This window comes from Labrus mixtus, chromosome 23 (assembly GCF_963584025.1).
Source record: "Labrus mixtus chromosome 23, fLabMix1.1, whole genome shotgun sequence".
Lineage (NCBI taxonomy): Eukaryota > Metazoa > Chordata > Actinopteri > Labriformes > Labridae > Labrus > Labrus mixtus.
Genome location: NC_083634.1, coordinates 16,114,298 through 16,142,125, shown reverse-complemented (window position 1 = coordinate 16,142,125; position 27,828 = coordinate 16,114,298). Strand labels below are relative to the sequence as shown.

Sequence of the window (27,828 nt, the reverse complement as noted above, 5' to 3'; positions counted from 1 at the left end):
AAATGCAAACTTTAAAAAGGCTGACTCATCCCTTTTTAAAAAAATTTAAAAAGCATTGACATCCAGTTCCAGCCATGATCAAAAAAAGAATTTCATTCAATTTTTCTTTCATATTTAGTAAAAAAAAAAACAGTCTGTAGAAAGTGTCATGCGTTAAGATAAGCAACTTCTGTAAGTATTAAAGCTACACAGGAATAAACACATTCTCATATGTTACAGCACATCACCATTGTCTCAGCAGTATAGGGCCTGGAAAAACTTTATGATGGACCCTTGTTGCTCAGAAAGCTAAGTTTGGTATCAGATGTAAACAGAAAATGTCAGACAGGCAACAGCGCTGCTTAGGCAAAGTAAAGGTCATCCATAGATGCTGAATATGCTGCGTTTAAAGAGTTGGTGGAAAGATTAAGGTGGCAAAGAACGAACGGAAGTCAAGAACTAAACGTTTGGATTTGTTTACAACATGAGTTAGCTTGAGTTAGCTTAGCTTGGCTAGGCTAACTAAGTGATCTTTCAATTTTTTTGTGAATTTGTGAGTTTGGTGTTCTGAAACCTCTTAGCTTAGGGTGACCATACTTCCCAATTTCAGCGGGCCCATCCCGTTTTCAACCTGTGCCCCAAATCCCCACAAATATCTATAAAACACTAATATGTCCCAGTTTTGAACAGTCCCTGGCCCAGATTTTAACCAACCACCACAATGCGCCATGCTTGTAACACTGATTTGTCTCCATATATGTAAATCAATGTCGTTCCCAAGGCTGTTGCTTAGCTAGCCCAGCTAATCATATTAACAAGACCTGCTGCGTTTTCCAAAGAGTCCCAGTAAAGTTATCCCTTACTTCTTGTGTCACCAGTGCAGGTCAATACATGAGGGTTTGCGGTTAAAATTAAAGCCTTCCGATTTTGAAAATATGGTCACCCTATCTTAGCTAAGCTAGCTTCTTAAGGCTAAGCAGAGGGGGTTATGGAGGGATGTCTTTTTTCAACAAAGCTAGCTTCATATTGCAAAAAAAAAAAAAAAAAGGGACATTGTTGTTTTCACACACTGAAATTTAACCAATATGTTTATATCAATCTGATAGTTGTTCCGCCTTCAAAAATGATTTGTACCACTAAAAATAGTGTGCCTAGCTAACAGCCGGGGGCTACCGCAAAATGAACTGCCAGGCTACAAGAAGTACACTCCCAGTGACAAATAAAGGACGTGTTTCCAGTATAGGCACTGTACAGATGAGTTTACAGTCTGTAAGCATCAGAGGGCCTCAGAGGAAGAACTGGTGGAGGAGAAAGGCACTTCTGAAAACAACAAAATACTGGGACCTGGAGCTGCAGCGGGATGCAGTGCAACAGTTACAGAAGAGTCCACTCAGCTTTAGGCAAACATGGTCAGAGTAATCCACTGTAGAACACAGAGAAAGGTAAATGAGGTCACGGTAACTCACAGGTAATTACATCACAGAAGTGGTTTTAAATGTCCAACACAGCAACATAAAAAAAGAATACAGGCATACCTGAAAGAAGGTGAGTGATATAAGATTGTCATTGTCTGTGTCCATTGTCTTGAAGGTTTCTGCAATGACAAAATGGAAGGGAATTACTTATTTATCCTGACAGCAAGGTTATTGGTTTTGTATTGTTAAGTCTTTGGAAATGTTGAAGAGAAAAACTTGACAAACAAATGTATTTTGTCAAAGGCACCGAGTCATGTAGTCTTTCCAGTGTTTCCCACACATAGATGATACCTGGGTGTGCTGCTAAGAGTTTTTTAAAAGTATATTGATCCTCTGCACTTGATTAAATTGCAGCGGTTAGTCTTGCAAAATCCCTAACACATTGGATCTGGATCTGCATCTGACTCTGATTGTCTTTTGAAAGTCTTCAAAACAAAGCAAAACAAATGCAAACTGTTCCTTTAACAACACTGCTGGTATGCAGTAAAGGGACTCACTGTACATAGTCTCCAGTCTGACCAGACAGGTGACAAAGTTATCAAAATCCACAGCCATGTCTGCCTCTGTGTAACGCAGGATGATCAGCTGGAACAGTTGGTTGGTCAGCTTGAAACCTGTCATAGATAATAAGAGAACGAAGAAGAAAAACTCAAATGTCAGAAAAGAGAGAAGGGACACTCTTTAAAAAGTGTGAAGGAAAGTGGCAAAACCTCTGATTCTTGAAGTTTTTGTTGAATTGAAGTAAAAAGGGAACAGTACCTGCAGATTCAAGAGCCATCCTCATTTCATAGGAGCTCATGGTGCCCGATTTGTCCAAGTCAAACTGTCTGAATATGGTCTGACATGGTGGCAGAGACAAGTGGAGAAAAATGACTCAGAATGGAGAGACAATAATATGAAAAATGGAAAGAAACTAGTTTTCAGACAGCAAACAGAAAAACTGAAAACCACTCCACTGGCTAGACATCAAAATAAATATCAGGCTGACGCAAGTGCAGTGATTCTAAATCAATATACTGTTTGCCCTGATTTCTCCATCAGTGTTCAAACTCACCAGATACCGTTTGATCTTCTCCCACAGAACATGAAACTCCGTCAGGCCGAGCTTCCCACTGCCGTCCGTCTGAGCTCGTTAAGTCAAAGCAAAACCAAGTCTGATAAAATACCTCAAGTGATGTCACTCGAGTCAGCATCGCCTCGTATCGAAAGAGTTAGAATAATCCTCTGGCACCTTTTTATCACAGCAGCTTGAGGCTAGCAAAGCTGCTACTAGCATGACACAGCTAATCGGCAGCAGTCTAGCTAGTGTGGTTATTCTAGGTGTCAGATATCTGAATTTACGCTATATTGATTTGGGCATTTTTTAGCACAACTGATAGCAAAAAAAGCCTGCTAAATCGCCTCAAGTGATGTCACTAGAGTCAGCCTCTGTACTGAAGACCACGTTTAAAAATGATAAAATTCTGGGGTAAAATTCTGAACCTGTTTGGCACACTCCTCATCACGGCTACATGCTAACAGCTTGAGGGCTAAGTTAGCTGCTACTAGCATGACACAGCTAATCGGCAGCAGTCTAGCTAGTGTGGTTATTCTAGGTGTCAGATATCTTAAGTTACGCTATATCGATTTTGCCATTTCTTAGCACAACTGATAAAAAAAAAAAGCCTACTAAATCGCCTCAAATTGATGTCACTAGAGTCAACTCAATTACCCACGTGCATTGTGGGTAATCGAGGCACCAAATATTTCGGGTTTGGTTTAACTTATTTTGTATTTATTTCTGAAGTAGCAATGTTATAGGAGTGCAATGTTTATTTGAAACAGTTCCCATTCAATGACCTTAAAGAATCTACTGTGTTTGACCCTGATATTATTTATGTTTTATAGATATTCTAAATGTTGTATTGCAATTTCAAAGGATACGTCCATGAGGTTGATCATGCTGCGACAAGCTTCTTTAGAGAAGCCGTCGGTCTTCAGGTCTTTATCTGTTGGCAGTAGAAGTAAGACACACAACAAAACAGATTTAACTCCACTTATCGTTTTTTTTTAAACTAAGAATATATATTTCAATACTGGTCATAACACAAGCTTGTAAATCCACTGCTAACGTTTGCCGATGATCCTGTTCAATATGGTCTGCAGTTCAGTAATACTGATCTCCATGTCCTGTTGGTACAAACACAAAAAGGGTTATTATAACAATGTAAGTTTGTCTGTGTATACAATGATCCCTTCCTCCCAGCTGCTTCTTCACTCCATGCCAGGTTTTGCTTACCGGCCCCGCCAGCTGTCTGAAGAGACTCTTGAAGCTCGCGTCGATCTGGCTCTCGTCGAGCTCCGTCTGAAACACAAATATTAACGTCTTCAGCGTTTTCCTTTCAGACATCCAGACATCATGCGTGCACTCGTGTCGTGTAATGTTTCATTCTCTTACCTCTACTGGAAGATCTGCTTTTATGTCATCGTCAAGCTCTCTGACATGGACAGAACAAAGACTCAAGGTTACTCTGTTTCCTATTTTTAAAATGATGAAGAATCATTATATTCTTCAAATATTCGTTTGCAAACAATTTTTTGACTTCCTCTAGATTTAGAAAGCTTGATTCTTTAACCTGGACAAAAAAAATCTCCAGAAACACAGCTGATAAGTGTATAGAATATGAGAAACAATATACAAAAACAATAGTCATTATTCCAAAAGCTTCTTCTCCCCTAACCACTCACTCAGAGTTGGCAGGTTTCTCCGAGAACACCCTGAGGACAAAGTCGGCCTCTTTGTGCGGCTCGAACGTGGACGGGACGATGACGTACTCTCCGGCCGGCAGCTGCAGCCTCGAGCTGACCTCCCTCAGGTTGATGAAGAGTTCAGAGCGAGCGCTGGACGCGTGCGTCAGGAAGAAGTCTCGCTTCAGGTGGACCCCTGAACTGCCCACAAACTGAAAGAGACAGTGACTTTTTCATCCTTTCAAAACTCAGTTACTTGAACTTCTACAGTACGTTAATCGTTTCTCAATCAGGTTAAAATCTGTCATGTTTGCATTTTCACAATAATTTGGTTTTCTTGAATCGCATAAGAGAGTGTACAGAAGCAAAATCACATACCTCTCTTGGAACCTGTATAGGACAGAAAGCAAGATAGGAAATTATTCAAATGACAAAAAATAAGAATAAGATTAGAATAACCTTATTTTCAGTGTACCAATCGAACTCAACACATAAACAGTTAATAATCATCACCAATATATAAAACAATAAGCTTTAGGAGCCCACCATAGAGAGCAAACACTCTGCTCTAGGTTGGGAGACTTTTGATGCATGTGGTTCCCACCCTCTTTCTCCCCTAAGGTCTTGCAATTTTATTTCTGTAGACTTCATAATAAATGGCTTGAAACCACCCCAACAGAGACTACTAACCCCATGTTGAAGGATGCTCAGTTTCCTGCTGTAGCTTCATTCAAAACTAGTTTGTGTATTGGAGCGCTGGTAGCCTAGTGGTTATTTTGTGGACCCCATGTACAGAAGCTTGAGTCCTTGCTCCTTTTCCCACATGTAATTCCCCACTCACTATCTCTCTCCCAAACTTCTTACTCTAAAAAAATCGTATTTGATTTGCAGTTTACCTCATAGACAGCGAACCCGATGGTTTCCATGTCTTTGCCCTCCCGCCGTTTTTTCCTGCGGTCCTTCTGCATGAGGCCGACCAGGAAGCTGCAGGCTGATTGGCCAGGAGTGTCCGGGTGCTGCAGGATGAGCTTGAACTGAGGGTTCAGCCAAAAGGTGGCTGGGAAGAGCGTGCAAAAAAAAGGTTGTCAGATTGTTCTTCTTGTTTTCTCCCCTTTTTTTTTGTATTAAAGCACAAAAATACCTTAAAAAAACACAGGCCATCTGAAGAGTCTGTCTTTTCTTTTTTCCCCAAATCTGTTGTTAGGATTTTGTCTTGCAAACTAGACGGAGAAACCCCACTCAAACGTCTTTTGCATGTTATCAGTCATGATGGTTATTTTCCAAAATGCTGGCCATTGTTGTTACTTATTGTTTAAAGTGGAGTCACTGGTTCACATTCCTTCAGTGAAATCCAGTCCTCCCCCCTCTCTTTCTACATCACCCAAAAAAGTCAAATTGAGCTATTCGGTTGCTTGGTAACACTATTTAACATCATCATATGATCCCAAAGCTGTTGATTGATGGAAGGAGAAACGTGTTTTTTTAGTAATCGTGGTGCGATTACTCAAAAAGTTAATTCAAGAAAAGATCCTCTCAACCACGTGTATTCCATTCATTAATGACTTCTATGTCATATTTCCCCAGTTTTCGCCTCTCTCGCTCTCTCCTGCCTTACCTGGGAAGTTCCTGCAGCCTCCGGCAGTGCTGCCCCTCCTCCACTCCCCCTGATAGAGCGAGGAGCTCCACTTCTTCAGCTGGCTGTTCTGCAGGGCGTCAGCTGTCAGGTTGCAGAGCTCCAGACGGGTAAACTCTCGCAGGAAGTCACTGAACGACATCCTGAGAGGAGGCGATAAAAGCTCTTGTTACAGGACGATGTGGACGACTTGTTCTAAGTCATTTTTGTCAAAAGTTTAAAAAGCTTCACTGCAGATGTGTTGTTCAAAGTACTCATAACGCGGGGGGGGGGGGGTAAAGGACTCACCAGAATTCACCGTCCTCGCTGCGGTTTTGTAACCGACTTCTGACCGAGCGGTCCACGCTGTCCCACTCTCTGGAGCTGAAGAAGAAGAGAAGAGTTGATTTTAAATGAAGAATAAGTGAACACAAGTCAGAACATCCTCAGCTTTAATCTTCCTTTGAAAGCAGTTTTTTTTTCTCTACACACAGTGTTGATAATGCTCAGTTAGTCTGTGATGTAACGTTGAGCGTCATAAGTGTGGAAAATGTCGAGTATTTCTCCTTTCATAACTTCGACGATACATTATGTAATCACAAACGGTTCCTCAACCCCTGGGTGACTCTTTCCCCCCTCCCCCCACTGGCTTTTTCTTTTTCTCTTCCTTTTTCTCCGTCTGGGCGTCTTTGGGATCAGAGACATTCTTTGAAACTGACTGCACATACAACCTGTTAACATAATAACATATGAAGGCATGGGATACAAGCTCAAGGTTATGAAAGATTATAAAAAAGTAAATCGTAAAGGTAAAGTAAAGTAAAAGTAAAATTACCAAAAAACTGGTAAATGAGTTTTTTTCCAATCTGAAATCTCTCTGTAAGTCTCATATAAATCTTTTACCTGTCGCTCCAGGCTCCAGTCCACTCCACCTCTCCCCACGGGTTCCTGATCCGGACCAGCTTGGTCAGATTTCCTCTGTAGACCACCTAAGGGTGAGAAAACACCACCTGAAATAAACACTGTGATTGTTTTAACTCTGTGTCGACTTTAAGTTACGTCTGGGGATTCATTGTTATGGTTAAAACCCGGCATGATAAACGAGGGGAAACTGATTACAACAATGTTCTGTCCTCTGCTTGTGTTCATTTAGCGTGTGGCGAGGGAATCAGGAATGCACTTGATGTCTTTTGTCTCAAAGTCAGTTATCTCAAATATCTTTGCATGGAAAATCTACATTTTGAAAGGCACTTTGGTACATCTGCTACAAAAACTTGACTTTTACGGGAAGCTGTACTACTGCGGCTGCAGGTTTAGTTTTTTCATGTTACCATCTTCATAATTTGGTTCTTTGGGGTTCAGATAGCGCAATGGTTAATGCATGTGCCACATGTGCGAAGGCTGTAGTCCAAGCGGGCAGCCCGGCTTCCAAGAATGTCATTCCCCTAAAAGTATATTTGTGTTTTTAAGGGAAAACGATAAAGCTAAGAATAATTGAAATCCAAATAATAAATAAAGAAATGATAAAAAGAGATGAGTTGAGAGTTATTTTTCACTAAATAACTACGTTGCCATTGTACCTCGTCCACGCCGGTCACAGAGTAGGCGTGTCCTTTCACCAGCTTCTTGAATGTAACAGCCTCCATGTCTTTGGAGTCGCTGATCTGGAGATGAGAAAGAAGAATCGGAGTAAAGCGGAGGTCGACAGCACGTTTCATGACGTCACAAAGAAGGTGATGAATTTATGGTGGAACAGCTCCACACACGATGTCCAAACATGGCTCATTCTTAAAGATCATTAACGGCGGATAACGAGTGTAAACATGCTACAGCTCAACTAAGATGTAAAATCAAACACATCTTTAAAAAAAAAAAAATTCTTCATGTATCATTTAAACTCTTTTAAAAACCAAATGCCATCTGTAATTGCAACTGAATCCCTCAAACTTTTCTTTTTTGTTGCTGCTACTCAGATTATATTTTATTATTTCATCAACTCTGTTGCAGATCTTCTTTGTTTTTTGTTTTTCTGGCAAGATTCACAGTTCTGTCTACCAAAACAGAATCAGCACAGGGAGGCGAACAAAACAAGCCACACAGACAAGCAGACAAGAGTTCAGTCCCCTCTGTCTGCAAACATCCGCCGCATCGACGTGTCCTCGAGAATTCCACCGACCTCCTGTCAGGTCCAATCCATTTACTGCAGCAGGTTACATAATATTCACTGCTCTCTCCTGGTGTTCTCAAAGATCACATTTCAAATGTACTTTCTCTTTTGGGAAAAAAAAAAAGAAAAAACGTCACAGTATATGTATATATCCAATTTCCTACCAGGACTGTTTAAAAATAATGCAACTTCTTTTTTCCCCATCTTTATGCCCATTTTGGAAAACATATCCAGTACTGATAAATCTGTGATGGACCAATATCATCCCACTAATATCGGCTTACTAATATCATCCCACTAATATCGGCTTACTAATATCATCCCACTAATATCAGCCCACTAATATCGCCTCACTAATATTGCCTCACTAATATCAGCCCACTAATATCGCCTCACTAATATCAGCCCACTAATATCGTCTCACTAATATCAGCCCACTAATATCGGCTCACTAATATCGCCTCACTAATATCAGCCCACTAATATCGTCTCACTAATATCAGCCCACTAATATCGGCTCACTAATATCGCCTCACTAATATCCGCTTACTAATATCGTCCCACTAATATCGGCTCACTAATATCATCCCACTAATATCGCCTCACTAATATCCGCTTACTAATATCGGCTCACTAATATCAGCTCACTAATATCGGCCCACTAATATCGGCTCACTAATATCCGCTTACTAATATCGGCTCACTAATATCGGCTCACTAATATCGGCTCACTAATATATCTGTCAAGCTTTGGATGATGCTAAAATGTCCGTATTCAAAACTTTAAAAAAAAAAACACTTCTAGAAGCCTTCACTTGTTGTTTTGATGTTTTTAAACTTATGATTCCCTAGTTTTTAAATACACTTCACTATCTGCTGTACATCTGTTTGAATGTTCCTGTGTGCTGGTGTCAAAGGATGACTGTTGTAGTACTGACGTCTATGGAGCAGCCCAGCAGTGACCCCCTCTCTATGGCCCTGCTGATGATGCTGTAGAGGTCAGAGGGGGCTTTCTTCAGCTCAAACATCTCAGTCACGCCTCCCGTGAAGTCCTCAAAGCCCTCTGAGGTGCTGCCGCCTGACAGAGCCTCGTAACAGCCGTTCAGCCTGGGAAACAACCACACATTAAAGAGCATTACAAGAAGAGTTTTAAGGAATACGAGCAGGCCTTATATGGACGTCTAACACAGAGGTATAGAATAGATGGATGATGATTATATATAAACCATTCAGTTAAAAGACCCCATGTTGTCGTGAGTAAAGGGTATGTTCTCTGTCAGATGAACTCCCCACACCTCCATATATGAACATGTACATTCACAGGGTAACAATCTCCCTCCCTGCTCTGCAAATGTGAAGTCCACTTAACTGTGCAATCACACATCTTCACACAAAGTCCTGCGGTTAACACATTTACAACTTATTCTGCAGCTGTCTGCAGAAGCAGCTGGAGTCTCAAGTTGCCAAATGTTTCCCGTAACAGCTTTATGTGTTTATGAATTGTGTTACAAACACAGATTTTAACACTTTTTCTGACTGCAGCTGGAGTTCTTAAAAACCCTGAACTGGTGACCATTAGATTGAGAGCTAAAACTGGAACTTAAACTAGAGCTCATTTCATGTTGTGTCGATAATGGAGTCATTGGAGTGCAATTATAAAGAATAAATATATAAAGGAGTAAGAAAATAAACGGTAAAATATGAAGAGACATTATTTAAAGAATAAATACGTTTGGAAATATACAAACAAATGACGGACGACAGGAAAAAGCATGATTGCTCCCCCCTCCCCTGCTCGTTTATATTCACATTGTTCCATACCAGAGTACACTGGCGACAAAGTATGCTCATAGTTGGTTTGCAAATCTGCCAAGAAAAAGAAAGAAGAAGAAGCAACCCTGGCAACCCCCTGCGGGCTGAGCCCATCCTGCTACCGACCGTCTTCCTTCTTTGTTTTTGAAGCAACAGGTTACGTCATATAACGCTCCACTTCCTTGTCTAAGCATGGATGTGGACCTGAGTATGATAAGTGTGTGTTCACACCGATCAAATGAGCTGGACTTTCGGGGTCAAGTGCACTCGGATCCGGGGGGCCCCGGGTCCCCCTAGTGTGAAACCACCCTTACTTTGCGTAGGCCTTCTCCAGCAGAGCGCTCCAGAACTCAGTTCCCTCTGCTGAGTGGACAAACAGCAGCTTCCCATCCTTCACTGGCAGCCGGTCGTCTATCACCACCTCCAGCCATTCTCCAAACTGCCAGAACTGCAACACAGAGAGAGAGAAAAAAAAAAGAGCCACAATGTTATAACTCAGGTCACAAATGATTATTCTAACATACTGAAGAAATGCAGCATGTGAGGAAGGTTAGATAATAGGGTCAATGTTACCTGCAGGATTAACTGTTCAGTTTAAAACAGGTTTTAGTTAGATTCATGGAGTACATACATACACATTAAATGATGAGGATAAGGCACATTTTCTGCTGTTTGAAAAATTGAAAATTGAAAAGAAACACCAAGTAATTTGAGTTTTCTGTAACATAGTTTGTCATTTAATATGCTGAGTCACACAACGTGAGCAAACGCATAGAATACAAAAGCTTTGGAATGAGGGCTTTGAGTAATGAGGATATGCATGAACCCAGATTAATTACATATCCTCAAATCAATCCTGCAAGTAAATCACTGGTCTACAGGAACATTTGAAATAAGCCTTAGACGTCGTGTTCCTTTTATATTTATCATATTAATGGTCAGGAGGTTACGAAGGGCTTTGCAATGCAGCAGGAGTACGCTGAGGCAAGCTGAACAAGGGTGTAGTGTACATATTGGCCAGCCGGGGGCAGAAGAAACCAACACAACAAAGTGGATGAAAAGCAGATTGAAAATGAGGTCAAAATAATCATTCTGTTGTCATAACAACGAAAACATGCTTGAAATATGCAAATCCTTAGAGATGATTTCCCAGAGCGTTGCTAAGAGTTGTAAGGATTCAAAGTTTAAAACAAGGGATCGAAACATCACATGAAAAGAAATACATCTGAACAATCTTACACTGTGCTCCGTGTTCTGACACCAAAGTGGAAGTTACAGTCCTTAAATTGTCATGGCTTGAAATGGAGGCCTAGGACATCCATAAAAAACAAAAAAAAAAGTATTTTTCTTACTCTTTTGTCTCCATTAGCAATAAAACATCACTTCTGACACCTGTTCACTATGCTCTGCTACAGTAACCATCCAAGATGCCAAGATAACACTTCCTCAAATACCGTTTCAGGCTGATTCTTCTTCTAAAAAAAAGTAGCCTACATAGCAATATTATATTCATTGGCTTCCACTAGCATCTACTGTTTTAAAACAGCAAAGAAGAACAGGATTAATATCACACATTTTGTGAAAATAGCAAACAACAGCAGTGTGGCGCGAGCAAAGAATGTAACTTTAGCTAAAGCTAGCAAAACTACAAAAAAATAGTTTCCCCCATCATAGCTTTAGAGGTTTTGTAAATTTAAACTTAAGATAACTAAAACTAGTAAAAAACGCTAAATAAAGCAGCTTACTGTAAAAACAAAACACTCTTGGTGGACACAAAACGTCTACAAAGGCCACTATAGCCAGCTAAAGCTAACGTTAGCCAAGATTTTTAAGCTAGGTTAGGATTTAGTGTGTTCAGCAAAGCCATAAAACAATTCTAATACTGATATTACATTTAACAATTAAAAGGTGAATATAGCTGTTTAAATATAATAATAATGTGTATATTTATAACCCTGCATGTTTTGGATAGGACTTAATTTTCGGTTAAACTAGCTAAGTTAGCTATCAATATGTCTCTTTTTTCTTGTAGCCTTTTTGTCGGGAAGCTTATGTAAGAGTAGAAAACACAAAAGGCAAACTGAGAACTGGTTGTTCCCACACAAAGACTTTCAGGCTGGAACCCAATAATCCTCATGCATAGGAGAGTTCACAGTGAAGTCTTAATTACACTGTGAGAAGAAATATTTCTCTGTCAAAGTAATTTGATTTGTCAGAGAGAAAATGAGCTTGGGGGATTGGGGTGGGGGGGAAATGCAGGTTTAGCATTTGGAAAATTTGAAAGCCACAGCTGTGTGTTTCTGTGTACTTGTGTGCATGTTTATTCGTGAATTAAAAGACTGCGTTCACTGCAGTGTGTTCAGCAGGATGATAGATGGAGGTATTCTGCATGGCCTGCAGAGCTGAAGCCTCCTCTGGGAGGAGCTGTGTCACAATACAGCTGACTGAACACACACAAACACACACACACACACACAGACACACGCCCCAGGCAAACACACCAGCACACACACACCTTGTTCATTTCAAAGCAATAAGGAAGCGACAGACCCCTTCACTGAGGGAAACAACTTACTACATCTGTGTCACTCACTCGCACCAGGCGTCAAATCTTAAGAAAAAAAAAATACAATTCAACTCTCTGTTCTGAAAAAGTGCTAAAAATAAGAATATCATAAACAATTCTGCCCCAGTTAGAGGTTTCATTTGTTTCCGACTGAGATGGCCGAGATTGCATGGTTTATAATTCATTTTTCCTCCTTTTGTTTGCCTGCCTTAGACGCCCTGCCTTCGATTTTCCCGCTTCTCAAACAAAATTAAGATCCCCACCGCTGGCGCTTATAATTACATTTCGGTATGACTCATGCAGGTCTGCAGTAATTTATCCGAAAGGCTTGAGGAGCAAACGGATACAAAGGGGAATCCCTGAAAGACTCGACGGTGCAGAAAAAGCAGCAAACAAAAAAAAGTGGGAAACATGCTCGGGCAGGAAAAAAAAAACTGCAAGTAATGGAAACGCATTCCAGAAAGCATGAGAAATCTTTCGGCTGCCATGAAAAACACAATGACGAGACGCTGGAACAACGGTCACACAGGCGGAACAGAAAAAGAGGGCGATGAAAGTGGGGCAACTGTTTGCTGCATGGAAGCAGACGCGTGTATTTACGAGCCATTTGGCTTTAATGTGCATACATTAAACAGGCGCTTCTAAACGCACGCCTGTGCAAATTCAACCACCATGTCCACTCCAGCAGAAGGAGCAATTGTGTGCATGTGGAGAATGGTTACATGATGAAGATGTAAAAATGAGCTCAGCGTCTCTGGAAATAATCAGAAACATGAAGCTAATGATACATGGACAACAGAAGAAACTGCACAGTCAGGATGATCTGAATACTGAGAATGATCTTTTAAATAACATAGCACTTTTCTAGTCTTCTGACTACTTGGGCTACATACCAATTTGCTCTGTATGAAGAGTTGGGTGTGAGAACACATTAGCATGTGAGTGTATGTATTTGATCTACATTACAGGCAGGTTTCCAAGCATGTAAAACATCCCTCTCTCTCTCTCCCTCTATCTCTCTCTCTCTCTCTCTCCCCCCACCCCCCCTCCCCTCTTGGCGGGCTGACAGTAAGGTTGGCAACAGCACTCACTGCGTCAAAGAGGGCAGCCGCTTCAGTTCAAAGCTCTCTGTGATGCAGCACATTGAGACATTAATAGCAAAAGTTCATATAAAAAGAAATGAAATGTGAATCCTGAAGTTTTTTAAATGCTCTCTCCTCGTCTTCTCCATTTGCTCAGGAAGATTCGGAGCTGAAAGGCTGCTTAGCAACACATTTTAGGGGTTAAGAGTCTCTCCTGCTCTGCAGACAAGCTGATGTCAGATCAGAGGGGGGAGTATACCCCCACACACACACACACACACACACACACACACACACTCTCTCTGGCACAGATAATGAGACATGAGAGATCACACACTCACTGTACTGTTCAAAAAGACTCACTGCAGTCTATTCAGCTCTGCTCTGATGTTTTCATTCATCAGATGTCTCATTTTCTGTTCACAGACCTTCTGTGTGTGACAGAACGACTCTAGTTTGACAACAAGTAGGACTTTTAAAGCTGCTTTCTGCAACAATAGGTTCTTATGAAATGCTGCTTCTTTAAACTACTTTTAAAGACAGCAGCACGTTCATTCTTTAAAAGTGTATTTGGGAGACAAAACACAGCAGGGTCTCTTAAAGGGATGCAAACCAGGGAAAGAAAAAACTGTTAAAAACTCATCTAAAGGGCCATTTAGTTGCCTTTATCGATAGAGTTTTAAAAGGCCTGCCAAGCTTAGCAACGTGCTAATATTTAGCATCTTAGTTGCCAGCATTAGCATGCATCTTAATAAAAGCTAAGGCTAATAAAACGTCAGAGGAAGTGGAAAAAAATAGCTAAGTTATAACCAAGTGGAAATTTGACTTTGCTAAAGCTGCTTTATAAATTTAGCATACAAAATGGAAATCAGAATTATATGGCAAAGTTAAGCTGGGTCAAATTCCATCACAAAGAGCATTACGTTTAAAAAATTAGCATTGGAATTTTACACTAAGGACCCATTTTTATGTGTCCTTTCCCCATGTTTTTTTCCTAAACTGGATATCCAGGAGGTGAAGTTCAGTCACTAGAGTTTTAGCCAAGGTGACAACTAGCAGATGGAGTTCAGCCCACTGCTTCCTGAAAGAGCTACACCCTTAATTATGCAGAACTTGGAAGACGTGGTGTAGTTTAAGGAGGCGAGTTTGGAAACTGATCAATGAAGACATCAATTTGTTGTTTTACTAAGATGGTAACATGTTTATTTTCCACTGTAAAGTTGAGCACTTTAACATGGGGCTCTATGGGGATTGACTCACGGTTGGAGCCAGCCTCAAGTGGCCACTCGAGGAACTGCAGTTTTTTTTGGCATTCCTTGTGCTGGCTTCATTTTTCAGCCCTGGACATTTCCACTTGAATCACATCCACAAATTGTCAGTGGTATTTAAAAAAAAAAAGCACTTTTAGTTCATGAAATTTGGAACACGGAACTTGCACAAATGTATCTTTTGCCACAAAAACCACCTTCCTGTGCAAACCTACATTGGGTCTAAAAATGTTGCCCATACGATTTGATGGGAGATTTTGGTTTCCAGTGTGCCGGTTCTTTTGCATTCACTTTAGTTACAGAAACTCAAACATTGCTTCTTATCTTTATAAACCACTGCCTGGTGATTCCCCTATCTCACACTTGGCTGAATACATCCTTGTTCGACTGCTGTATAAAAATGGATGTGTTCAGACACACCTATGTCACTGCTACTAGCTGAGTGTGTCTGGAGTATTTGGTTTTATGTACAAAGCAAAGTTCAGCTGATAAAGTCTGACAGATTCTTCACCATAGAGATAGAACAAATAGAATGCATATTTTGTATTTAGGTCACAAAGCTGCAGGACTGGTCTTGCACGTCGGAGAGATGATTCTTTAAACATCACTGCAGGGTTCTGTGCTTGATGTCAACACTTGTTTTTTTCAGACATAACTGATCACATCTTCTGTAGGCTTGAGATTCTGTGTGTGAAAAAGAAATGGGCGTGGGTCACCTAAGGAGAATGTGCTGAAATCTTCCCAGGTTTATTGACTGACTGACTGACTGGGTGTGGATCAGAGAAGTCAGTTATCTTGAATGACTCAGAGGGGTTTAAAACACACTAGTTACGGGAAAATAATTAAATACTTTTTTTTTTTTCTGGGAAACTTTGAGGAGAAGTGAATCTCTTCACTGCCTCACCACTTCAACATATTAACTACTGTTGAGGGAAAAGCCTCACACTTACTGTAGCCCTGCAACTATGACATAACCAAATATCTTCCAGATCAGTTTGATTAATCTTTTCAGTATAATCTCTTTAAATCTTCCAATGTATGTTTAAAAACCCCATAAAGTAGTACGATAGTGTAGAATTTACCTAGATAAATAAAGACCAGAAATTCGCACAAGAGAGGGAAATTAATTAAATAGAAGATTTTTTTTAAATGTGACAGAAACTTAAATGTGACCCTACACTAAAAAAAATAGAAGTACGTTTTAAATCTAAAATACTGGATCTTCCTATTACTTACTTTCAGAGCAGAAGAGATATTTACATGCAACAGCTTCAAACCACAGCAGGAAGTTAAGAAAAATCCTTGCAGCACAATTTATGCTTCAAAGGAAAACTTTAGTGTTTTGAGTGTAAAGTGAAACCTAACTACATACAAATACCAAAAAACATCTTTCTCACTTTGGTTTGAACCAAAGAAAACAAACAGTACAGTTTGCTCAGTCGCTGTTCCTCTTAACAGGAAATGAGACAACAGGAAGTGTCGATGTAGACACAGGTTACATGAGATGGCACAGAACTGTGGCCTGCTTTGTTTACAATGACTAGAACTAAAAGTCCAGACTTGTCCATGATTTAGACAGATGTAGGTTTTTAATGATTTCAAGTCATCATTGTACAGTTTAAGCAGCTCATATTTTACTATATTTTATTCTATTAGCAGCAGACTCTCTACATAATGTCACATGAATATCCAGTATCAGTGACATTACAATATGCTTATGATCAGGAATTTTTTGCATTCAAATGCAAATGCAACCAATTTGCTTTTTTTTTTTTTACATGTTTAATTCCAATAGCAAAAAAATATACCCAACTTAACAAAATGTTAAGTGTATGTAATATTTCACCCACTAAAGGGAATATTAGAGTATATCGGATTCAGGGGCGACATTCTACTAAAAAAAAATCTCTTCACCAAATCTATGAACTAACTCCAGACTGAACAGCTGCCAAAGTTTTAAAGAACTAAAATCGGGACATCATCACGCCTGTTTTAGCCTCCTTGCTCTGATGCTCAGTCATCGACTGAATGAAAAGACAGATAACCCGGACAGCCCCCGAAAAGTGAAGACAAAACATTTGGAACTCCCCCTAGTGGCAGGCTGCAGTATAGGCCATAAGCTCCACCTCCTCTGGGTTTTTTTTTCTTCTAATATGCATTATGTTATTATAGTTAGTTCTTTTTAATTGCTGTTTTAATTAGTTATTAGATTCTCCAAAAAAAGGGGCAGAATGCCATGATTGACAGCTTTGTTGACAAATGCAGCTCCTGCGGTGCAGTGCGAAAAGTAAAAAAACATCAACACAAGAGTCACTGAACTTCCCATAACTGTGTAAATAAACCTCAATGTAATATGAAACAAAGACAAAGCTCCATTGTAGATCCGATTCACTGAATCTTAACAGGAACAATAAAACTACATGAGACCAGACACCAGCTCAGCCTAGCTACAGTTAGCTAACTGTGAGGTATCCGCTCTGTTTGTTTCGTCTCTATCTTTAGACGAGCCGTATGCAGTAAATGTAAATACAGAGAGTGAGCGGCTGTCACCTGGAAGTGGAAGATGCCGGCGTATCCCTGCCCAAAATTTTGCCCGTGAGGGACCACCCTGTGCAGCAGGTTGTCATTTAAGGTCAGCGAGGCGATGGCAGCCAGCAGCCAGCAGTCCCCTGAGGACACACACACACACACACACACACACACACACACACACACATTTTTACTACCTGAAATCAGTTTTGCATTCCAGAAATGTATCTTTAAATTGTATGTTTTTTCTCTTCTTAGCGAAATAAAATCCAGTTCCTCTTTTCCATACAGGTAATTCATACATGTCGGTTAGTTCAAACTGAAATGCACTCGGTGGGAAGACGCTCATAAAAACTGGAATTCACCCTTTAACAGCTCAGGCGAGATGCTAGAACTATGTTTGAACAAGCTTTGCCCTCTGGGAAATTGGAGAGGCGCTTGTTCCTTTGGATTAAAGAGAGGCGCTGAAACGACCACACAGCTCCAAAATAACTCAGTGATATTTCAAGGAGACTTTTCTGTTGCGATAAACATGTTTCATGATGAGAGGCCATGACCACCTTGATTGATTCATGTTCAATGAAATAAAATTAATTTTTGTTGTTGCATTTTGACATTTGTTTGTTGAAATGTTTTTATTTCATTTTTACCCGTTTAGCTTTTGATTTTCATTTATGTAACTGTTGCACTTCCTGATGTTTTGTTTATGTTTGTGAACCCCAGAAACAGCTGTTCCTACCAGAGGCAAATGGGGATCAAGTTAGAAGCCCTAAGAAGACGGCACCCAGACCAATATAACAACACGTCTTGATAGTTTCTGTTTCATTCTAGCTCATGTTGGATCTATTAATGCGGGTTAATGATACACAGTGTCGTTGCACTTTTATACCAAAAGTAATTCAAGGCCGGTTGACTTTCATTTTAAATTCATATCCATCAACTTATCTGTCAACACTTCCTGGTTTGTTGAACAGATAACCTCCCCCGTGACTGATAAAAATCACCCAGTCTTACTGCATTTTTTGGCTGTACAACAAAGTGAAGCATTATGTTTCCCCAGCCGCAACATTTTAGGGGTTATTGTTCTGCGATTCTGCGGCCCCTCCGGGGAGAAACGGGGGCTTTGGTTTTAGCTCTGCATATTGAGATGAAGGAAGCGGCTTCCTGCTCTGCCAGATCTGCTGAAACAGAGGGAGCGTTGGCCCTGTTTACAGATGTGAGGCAGAGAAAAAAACAAAGCATGAATTATAAATGCGTTTCTGTGTCGAGCAAGATACATCTCAGGCTGGAAAACTGTTACCGGTGCAGCTGAATGAACGGGTAACTCTCTCTGTCAGATCGACCGTGTCCATCTGTCACTTATGTGCTGATTCAGTTTGCCCTGTGGAAACTTTTTTTAATCCATACAGTCAGCTCAGTCTTATTTACACAAGGAAGTAGATTTATTAACATGTGTACAGGAGTTAGATAAAAGGGTGAATGATTTACTGTAGGTTAAAAAAAACCTGGCGATCATGATATAAAAGGAAAAAAACATCAGATTTCAAAATAAGATACGGTAAAATGTACTACTATGGCTATAAAATGTGTGGTTCTATTTCCTCTGGAGAAGCTTTTTAGTTTCCCTTTGTATTGATAAAGTCGTCTAACATCTCAAACTACAACATACATGAGACATTTAGTTTGAAGAAATGTTGGTCCATGGGAGATGTGCAAAGGAGTTGTAGCGATCCAGTCAAATTAGCGATTCATTGTTTTTGGCATTTCTGTGTTAGGACACTTTATACCAACTTTAAATTTCTCCTCATTTATTTTCAATCCCCTATAATTGACTTTGAAGGTTGTATCTTAAAAAGTTTTCATCCAGTCCCTCACAACAGGAATTCTTCATGAAAACAGGAAAAAGTTTGTTCTGACAAGTGGGACGATCATCAAAAAAACAATCCGGTCATCAAAACCAGGATGCTAATCCAACATGGCTTCCAGCAAAGACCTAGACAGCTAACAACCCCCCCAAAAAGCATAAATGACTTATTTATAGACAGCTTTTTGCATGGATCAAACACACAGGCTATTATTTGTACATTTCAAGTGTAGTAGATAACATCGCCTTTGAAAGGAGCTAGCTTAGCCAAGCTAGGCTAAGCTAAACGCTAGTCTTTCCTCAAAAGATAAAAATATGTAAATTGTACAAGATGTTGAGCTATCTGTGAACAATACAAATCAGTTTTTGACCTTGTCTCTGGTCAGATGTTTGACTAATACAGCACAGTTACTGAGAACATGAACTAAGTCTATTGTTTTGTGAAAGTAACCTGTAAAAAAACTATAAACCTGGCCTCAGGAAAGGTTAAGTGCCTCAAGGACATGTTGTTCATGGCTCTCAGGAGAGAGGAAACCTCCTCTTATTCATGTCCTACATTTCCCAGTTAGACCTGGGATGGTAACTTGGCAACCCTTTATTATATCACATGTTTCTTTTGGCTTCTGCTGACATTTTCCCCTTAGCCTTTCAACCACCTTTTTAACGCAGCTCTGCCTCAGCCTCTCCTCCAAAAAGCTCGATCATGGGATGTTCTTGTGAATGGACTCACCCAGAGCTCCCTGACAGATGTCTGTGCGGGTCGCTCCGTCTACGATGAACTCGGGCCGTTTACAGAACTCCTGCAGAGAAACAAAATCAAACAAGCGAATCAGTTCTATGCTTTCTTATTAATACCCATCTAAAACATTTGTCATTTGTTGTCCTTCTCATTCTGCCTTTAAGGGGTTAGTCCAAAGAAATGACACAACACATGGTTTATACAGGTCGCAACAAGTCAAGTTGCTTTCAAGATTTATTTCTGACACATTTAAGCTAAAAAAATATGTGTGCGTGAAGTAATTAATCATGGTTGTAGCAGCTAGCAAAGTAAATAGCCTACTTCTTTTATTTAAATTTTCATATACAAATTTGAAAACAAGACATTTTGGTTCACAAACTAGACACTTCAGTTTACGTAGCAAATATGCTACTCGTATCTCAAGCTGCTATGCTACTTGTTAAAGACATTTAAAGCTAGTTAAGCTAACATCTAACCGCCCCACGTCTTCTTAGAAACTAAAATTATCTGTAAAGATCCTAGAGCTAAGAGCCTCGTCTTCAAATGTGTTAAACCAGGACTAAAACAAAACAGTGCTGTTTTTATGCTCTCACTATTTTTAGACATTTTTCAGAGCTTCTTTGTCTCTCTTCGTACTTAGCTAGGCTAGGCTCCTTGCGCTAGCTTCTTTTGTTTCTCCTAATGAGCTAACACCCAAAAACTTTCCTTTATTCAGTATTTTTTACAAAGCTGATCTAAATAAACGAATGCAAGTTGAAAACTGAATCTTTAAGATGATTAATGTGTACATAAATTAACAGCTGGCTTAGCAATTGCTGTTTCAGTTCTTTTTAAGCTAACCTGCAACGTAGCCTATTCTCTGGTGTCTTTAATGTGGACATTTTGTTTTTTCTACTATTTTGAAGGTTTTTTTTTAGCCAAGACGTCTATCTAAAATTAACATAAAAGTGTTTAGGTATCCACAGAGGTTTAGTAATAAATATTTTAGGAGCACAATGTTGCATTTTAGTGGCTCTTGTTTTCCTGTATGCCCTGTTTCATTTTAACCATGTTCTGCTCAGCATGTTGAGCGTGAGAAGCCGCACATGAATCTATAAAAAGAAATATTCCATTTATCTTCATGCCACATACACACACACACACAAACCATTAGATACATGGCTGAATTCACAGAAACACGAGCATCACACACACAGATTCAAATTCCTTTCTTTCAAGCACAGATTTTTGGAGGGAAATATGAACACCATGAATCCTCTTGTGCAGCGTTAATATTACAGATCCTGTGGTGCAGGCCAGAGCCCATGCATTATAAAACACAAGAGTTTTTGGAGAGACGAGACCCCGGGAAGCATTAGGGCTGCATGTCACACACACACACACACACACACACACACACACGTTAACACACAAGCTCACAGTGGCTCTCACACACTGAAGTGGAGGCTGCAAGAGGAGCTAAGAGGCTGCAGTCACGCTGACGGTCACGACCCCTAGAGCTTTTAAGATCAAGACTTGTCTCCCTGATGTTCTATCACAGGACTGACAACAGCGACCCGACACGGCATGTGTGAGTAGGTGATGAGGGAGTGCTGTCTTCAAAGGCTGCCGTGATAACACCCAATGAAAACGTGCATGCACAGATACAGAGAGCACTGTGGTGTATTTATAACGGACTGACTGACTGGGAGAAGGGGGAAGAGGTATGGGATGTTTAGGGAGGAACACGAGAGAGGATGAAAAGCAGAAGAAGAGAAAGATGCAAAACGCTTTCTTCATTTCTAAGACATTCACAAAGTTTTTACTTTTATGTCTACCAATCAATCCTGACAGGACGTTTAGTTGCCAGGCAAAAAATAGGAATCTGTTTTTTTGGTAGCAGGGGCGTGTCCAGACTTTTTGTTACTGGGGTGGCCCAACCGGGGGAACAGGGGTGGCCTGAAGTTTGTTTACACACACACATGAATGAAGGGCTTGTATTTACCTCTTCTGTCTGCACTAATCACATTGACTTGTTTTACTTGCTTTGGGAATCATGCTTGAGGCACTGTTCATTCATGCTTTGACAAGGGGACTCTTTGGCTACTCGAGGGTTTATTTAGTCCAGGTTAAATCCACATTTATCATTTAGGAGAAGGCTGAGATGAAAGCACAGACTATACTGACTGACTGTTATCTTCATGGTCCAAAAGCTTTGATAAATACTCTAATGACACAAGTTAAACATTGCAGAATGACTTGCAAACAAGCCAGACTTATTGGAGCTTCATTCCTGCAAAAATCCAGATTACTAAAGGCAAAAAACAAAAGAATAACTCAAACCTATCAGAGTTTTGATCCAACACTTCTCCTTCTTACCGTGGGCCTCATCCAGCGCACTCCTTGGGTCTTGGACGATCTTGGTCCGAGCTCATTGAATCCCAAAGAGGATGAGGCACAGGGGAACAAAGTATCCTCAAACAGCCTCCCACTCTGGATGCACTGGCCTCTCAGAGAACCAAAGTCCTGACCCAGGAACTTCACGGCGTTGTGGTTTTGTCCCAGACCGTCATCGCGATCCCACTGGCTCCTCAGCCTGGCGGCCATGCCTGTAGCCGAGTAAATGTGCTCTTCCATCCTGAGCTTGTGGAGTTGGGAGCGTAGGGTCGACTGTCACTTTTTGTTGGGCGATACGATAATATAATAAAGGATGTGTTGATAATTAATGAGACAACTGTACCCTACCGTAGCAACAGATTGGCTTAAACTCTTATAGGAGGTGGTAATGGCTTAAAAGGCTCAATTATGAATCAGAATGTAAAAGCCATAAAGATGCTTTTAAATGCTGCGGCTTGGCTGTGGTACATGTGGTTCTGCTGTAGAAGGAGGATGCTTCAAATCTAGAAACAATCGGTGTACGGGCTCAAAATATGTTATAGATATAAACGTCCTCCTCACAGCAAAGTCAAGTCAACAATCCTTTTGCTATTGTGTTTTGCTATTTTTTTCATCCAGATACGAGAAACCAACAAGAGTGCAGGGTGTCGGTCCGTCCGTCAGTTTTGTTCCCAACAGTACATGAAACCTAAAAAAAAAAAAAAAAGAAGAAATGAGAGCGTGCAAAGTGTGCACAGATGCAGGTCCATACATCGTTTTATACCTATACATACAAAACAAACAAAAGCAGCAGATACACCCTATGTGCAGGGTTTACAGGCAAATGGACCCTCCCTACTTCTTTTCAGTCAACAGTATACACACATGCCGGCCATGCATAGCAAAGGGATTAGTCACAATGGGTATATCAGTGCTACTTTTACCGCCTGGTGCCGAAAGTGTGCACAGTCGGTGTCAGTCAGAAAGCCATCAAAGTCAATGTTTAATCACAGTGGCATTAAACAAAGTGGGGGTCATGGCGCCGTGTGTGTGCGTGGTGTGTTTCGTGTGCACGGGGGCTGACAGAAACGGGGGCTTTCTGAGAGTCTTGATGCACAATGAAGGCAGCTAACAAGCAAAAGCTCTCTGGGACTCTTTAATTAAGCAGAGCCGCGGACGAGGAAGTGTTTAACTGTCATTAGTAGCCTCCGAAGCTCTTGACAGAACTGGAGCTTTTGCAAAGAGTTCATCTTAGTCCGCCTGTCTTTGTAGTACTCGCTCTGCTTCTTTCAGGTCTATTTTTAACATTTCTTTCAGCTCTGTGGGCTATCTTTTTTTTTTTTTCTTCACAGCTACAACCCTCCACGATCCAAAGCAAACACTCTTCCTGTTTCAAGAAATCAGCCGTCACAACAGAAGCAGCAGAAGAAAAAAAAAAAAAGAGTCTGACTGTCGTTGGCTCGGAGAGAGCAGCAAAGCCCTGTTACTGTTTCCACTAGTCACTGTGAACCACACCCATCAGTTTGACTGACTGAAAAATGTTCCAGAGAACAGAGCATGTGGCCTCAACAACAGGTTTCCACAGCTGTTACAGAATGTAACAGACTTGTTTTACAAAGAAGCAATTATTTCACCACTACAATTCAAGTAAGGATAGCATTACATCGAAAACATTTAGGCTACTACATAGCAACAGTACTTTAATTTCTTCTACTACAACAATATCTGGAAATACAGCAAGTTGTTTTACTCGTGTTGTATCTAAAACAACTACTAAATACACAGTTAACTTCAATAAAAGCACACAATTCATAATTTTTTGTTAAACATGACATAGCTAGCCTTGAGTGCTAAATCTAAAGGGCTAAACTTGATGCTGCTAGGCTACTGCACGAGCTGGTTAGCAGTAGCCTAGGCTCCAAGAACTTACAGAAGGCTAATAATAATAATGATAATAAATTAGATTTATAAAGCGCTTTTCTAAATACTCAAAGACGCTTTGACAGGAAACAACTAAAAACAAAGCAAAAACTAAGAGAGAGAAAATTAAGGCTAGTGCTGTCATTTCTTCTACAACAATATCTGGAACTATCAAGTTTGATTTACTAGTGTTATATCTAAAATGACCACTACATACACTACTTAATGGTTCTTACACTAATAGTACTTTAACACTTGTTTTATTTTTTTCATAGCTAGTGTTGAGTAAAATCAAATTCTAAAGGGCTAAAAGTTATTTTGAAAAACGAATCAATCATGATTCAGCCAACTAGTCGAAAGATATCCCTGCAAAACATCTCTTACTCTACAACTTCTTATACTGTTACAGCAACTATCAGCAGATCCAATACCGAGACTTTAGAACATATGACATATTACACCAAATGCTGCCATGTATCTTCTTTCAATGAGTAACTATTTTAATAACGGCCATTGAAATAAAATCTGCAGACAAAGTATTCATGCTCCTATTTCTGTAACCAAAAAAACATGCAAAACATTTGATGTTTTTTTAGTTTTTTTTTTAGCTCAGCTGGATGTTATCGGGGCGCACTCTGCCCCCACAGGACTCCAATCTGGCTAAGATAAATATTTAATTTCCCCTTGCATGAGAAATATTTCCACAAACACACACACACACTAACGGAGGACATCCTCCACCTCAGTGCAGGTAGTGACATCTTGGAGATATAACAAGCTGTAAACGGCATGTCCAGACATATCGAGCAGCACCAGATGGAGCTGAATTATGTTACTGAACGATAATTAGAGTCCTGCATGATGAGCTAATCAGGAAATTAGACAATTATTGAAACGTGTTGGCAACATAATCATAATATCACAACATGTTCATGCCACAGGCCTGGTGACATTACTCTAGAGGCATCTGGAGTAGCTGGTATAATGTTATGGGTCATTAAGACAGAGATAAGGGGGGTTTTTGGTAAAAGGGAAGTCACACAAAGATTTCAAACCTCAAACCAAATAAAAAAAAGTCAACACAGTGTGTCACTGCTTTTCTGCTGATGCGTGTCTGCGTCTATGATCCAGTGGCTTTTACTTCTCACGACACAGTGAGAGACTGTTCATGATTAGAACTCCTGCAGGGTGTGTGCGGGGTCTGTTGATGATTAGAACTCCTGCAGGGTGTGTGTGTGTGTGTGTGTGTGTGTGTGTGTGTGTGTGTGTGTGTGTGTGTGTCTGTGTGTGTGTGTGTGTGTGTGTGTGTGTGTGTGTGCGCGCGCGGGGTCTCGTGTTTGTGCTGTGAGTAAGCATTCTGACCCCCCGGGGTGTATTTCTGCATCCGGGGGGGTTCATATTCCAAACACTGTGAAATGAAATATCCAAAGTAGGGGCTATTTGCAAATAAAGCCATGAAGAAAATAGACCCCGCATTGCAACGAGACACGCACAGTGTCTGATGGGGAAATAGATGCTGACTCTTGCAGCGATCTTAAGCCAAGTAGGATGTAGAAATCTGCTTTAAAACAGGGTGTGCACGTAGATAGCGATCTCTGTACTCCATGCGGTTTAATTACAGTGAATATCGAGTAACTTGCATGTATATTGAAGTATATCCTCGTTCATCTTTAGATGTCTCTCACACTGATAAATAAGCATGCAGTCCTAATGATAGGTGCGGTTTTTTGTATGGCGGTCCAGCTGTCAAACTGAAACTTTCCTAAGTTGACCAACAAGAACAGCTGCATGGGAGAAACATTTGGTCCGCCTCCCACTCATCAAAAGTAATACCCGCATACATGGAAAGGAGCTCCAACAAGATATTACGCGCAAATAATAGCCCAACACTGTCCGATTTCACTGTCCTGTTATGAAAGTTATGAAAGTTGGGCTGACCTTAACCGAGGAGTTTCTCTAACGTGATTTGTTGCAGTTCTCAAATGAAACGACTGACAAACTTAAAACTCGTGTACGGAAAAAAAAAAAAGTTCATGCCAGGATGTCAAAAGCATTTTTAACCTTAACTCTCCACTTTAAAAACCTCCATGCAGCGCGTCATAAGCTGTTCAGAGAAAAAACACTGTGTTGAATTATGTTCATATTTACCTTGCAGGGAGGTTAATCCTTTTAAAATGCGGATATTTTAGACATGCAATGCACAACTTAGCCTTCTCTTTTCCCTTCCATGTTTAGTGAAAGGTGTCCCCTCCCCTGCTCTCTACCAGCAGTTCTTGTCTAGAAACGCCCAGCTGCCTAAAGCTGCTCTGATGTTGGAACTAATGTAAACTCCTCATAGTGCGCCTGCGCGGTATGGAAAGCCAAGCATGCCATTATATCGACGCTGATTTCATGTATTTTTCTTTTTCTTTTCTTTATCTTTTTTTTTTTACAAAACTCAGAATTGAAGCTGTAATACTAATTTAAGTATGTCAACACCTGTTAACTTGAGAAAGAGAAGGCATCAACATGCTTTAGGGCTTGCTTTTTTTTTTTTTCCAATAGTGTGACCTTGTATGGGACGTTTAAAGAGCAAAAAATGTATGAACAGTCTCACACTTTTAATTAATGCTATCAGAGGTTCAATTAGACTAAATACTCGTTTTTTTCCATTTCCCATCTGCACAGCTGTCCCAAGAGTCAGCCTCTAGTTGGTCACTTTAATGATAACCTCAAGTATTTAAATTTTAATCACACCTTTAATGTTTGCACTGACTGTTATTTAATGTCTGTTTTTGATCATTTTATTTTTTTTAAACATTGCTAAAAAAAATGTTGATTCATCTAGGGGTATTCTTAAATATTTTTTTCAGGTTAATATATATGTATGGGGGGGGGGGGGTGTCGTTTTTGTAGTTAATTTGTTTCATGTCATGTACGTCTTTGTAACCTGCTACTGGATGCTTTGAATTTCCCTCGGGATCAATAAAGTATCTATCTATCTATTACCAAAACTAGGCGTTTAATAGGCGCCACCAGGCATATAAACACATGCGATGCAAAAAAAAAATTTTGTTCAATTTGGTTTTGTGGAACCCGAAATAAGACTGCAATTCTGTATTTGTGCAATAGTTTGAACTATGGTTAAACCATATACAGCTGTAATACTTGGAGGTTAAGCTATCTAGACAGACTTGTTGTTTTAGAGCACAAAGTCTGAATCTAACTGTCCTTCAGTTTGTTCTCCACTAAGAACTAATAAACAAGGCTTTTATGTTATCCTAAGTAACTCATGTTTTGATTAAATCAAGTTGTAAGATTGTGTTATTTTCATACCCATTGTAGATGACTGAATAGACTTGAAAACCTAATTTGAACCTTCTTTTTGTAAGTTTGGCCTCCCAGACAAGCCCCTCAGAGAAAGACAATAACTTCCTTCATGTATGGTCCTTTTGATCAGCCTTCGTCTGTTAACCTGTAAATAGTTTGACCTGAGTTTGCCTGAGCGAGAGAGGTTTTACATAGCTCCCTGTGATCATCTCTCTCCACTATGAAGTTAAATAAAACTCATCTGAACCAGCCACTGAATTTGACCAGAAGGACTGTTTTTATTCCACGGTTGCAATAATAATAGCTCATTATTTGTGAAAAAAAAAGTAATAGCTCATTTTTTTTGTGAAAAAAATAATAATAGCTCATTTTTTGTGAAAAAATAATAATAGCTCATTTTTTTGTGAAAAAATAATAATAGCTC

At 40.1% G+C, this 27,828-nt stretch overlaps 1 protein-coding gene across 1 annotated transcript; it reads right to left on the bottom strand.

The window, feature by feature from the left end:
* Nucleotides 1-6: 6 nt before the first annotated feature.
* On the bottom strand, nt 7-26,393 carry capn1 (calpain 1). The gene is made up of 22 exons (XM_061030823.1): nt 26,244-26,393; nt 22,179-22,884; nt 19,812-19,881; nt 17,239-17,357; nt 10,087-10,220; nt 8,899-9,067; nt 7,374-7,457; nt 6,697-6,782; nt 6,103-6,177; nt 5,797-5,957; nt 5,078-5,238; nt 4,560-4,571; nt 4,182-4,393; nt 3,892-3,931; nt 3,733-3,798; nt 3,566-3,623; nt 3,378-3,442; nt 2,509-2,577; nt 2,214-2,292; nt 1,952-2,068; nt 1,515-1,573; nt 7-1,402 (listed from the first exon to the last, which is right to left on the bottom strand). Exons 2-22 carry the CDS (start codon nt 22,434-22,436, stop codon nt 1,376-1,378), a joined length of 2,121 nt encoding a protein of 706 aa, XP_060886806.1. The 5' UTR covers nt 22,437-22,884; nt 26,244-26,393; the 3' UTR covers nt 7-1,375.
* Between the last annotated feature and the right edge of the window lie 1,435 nt (nt 26,394-27,828).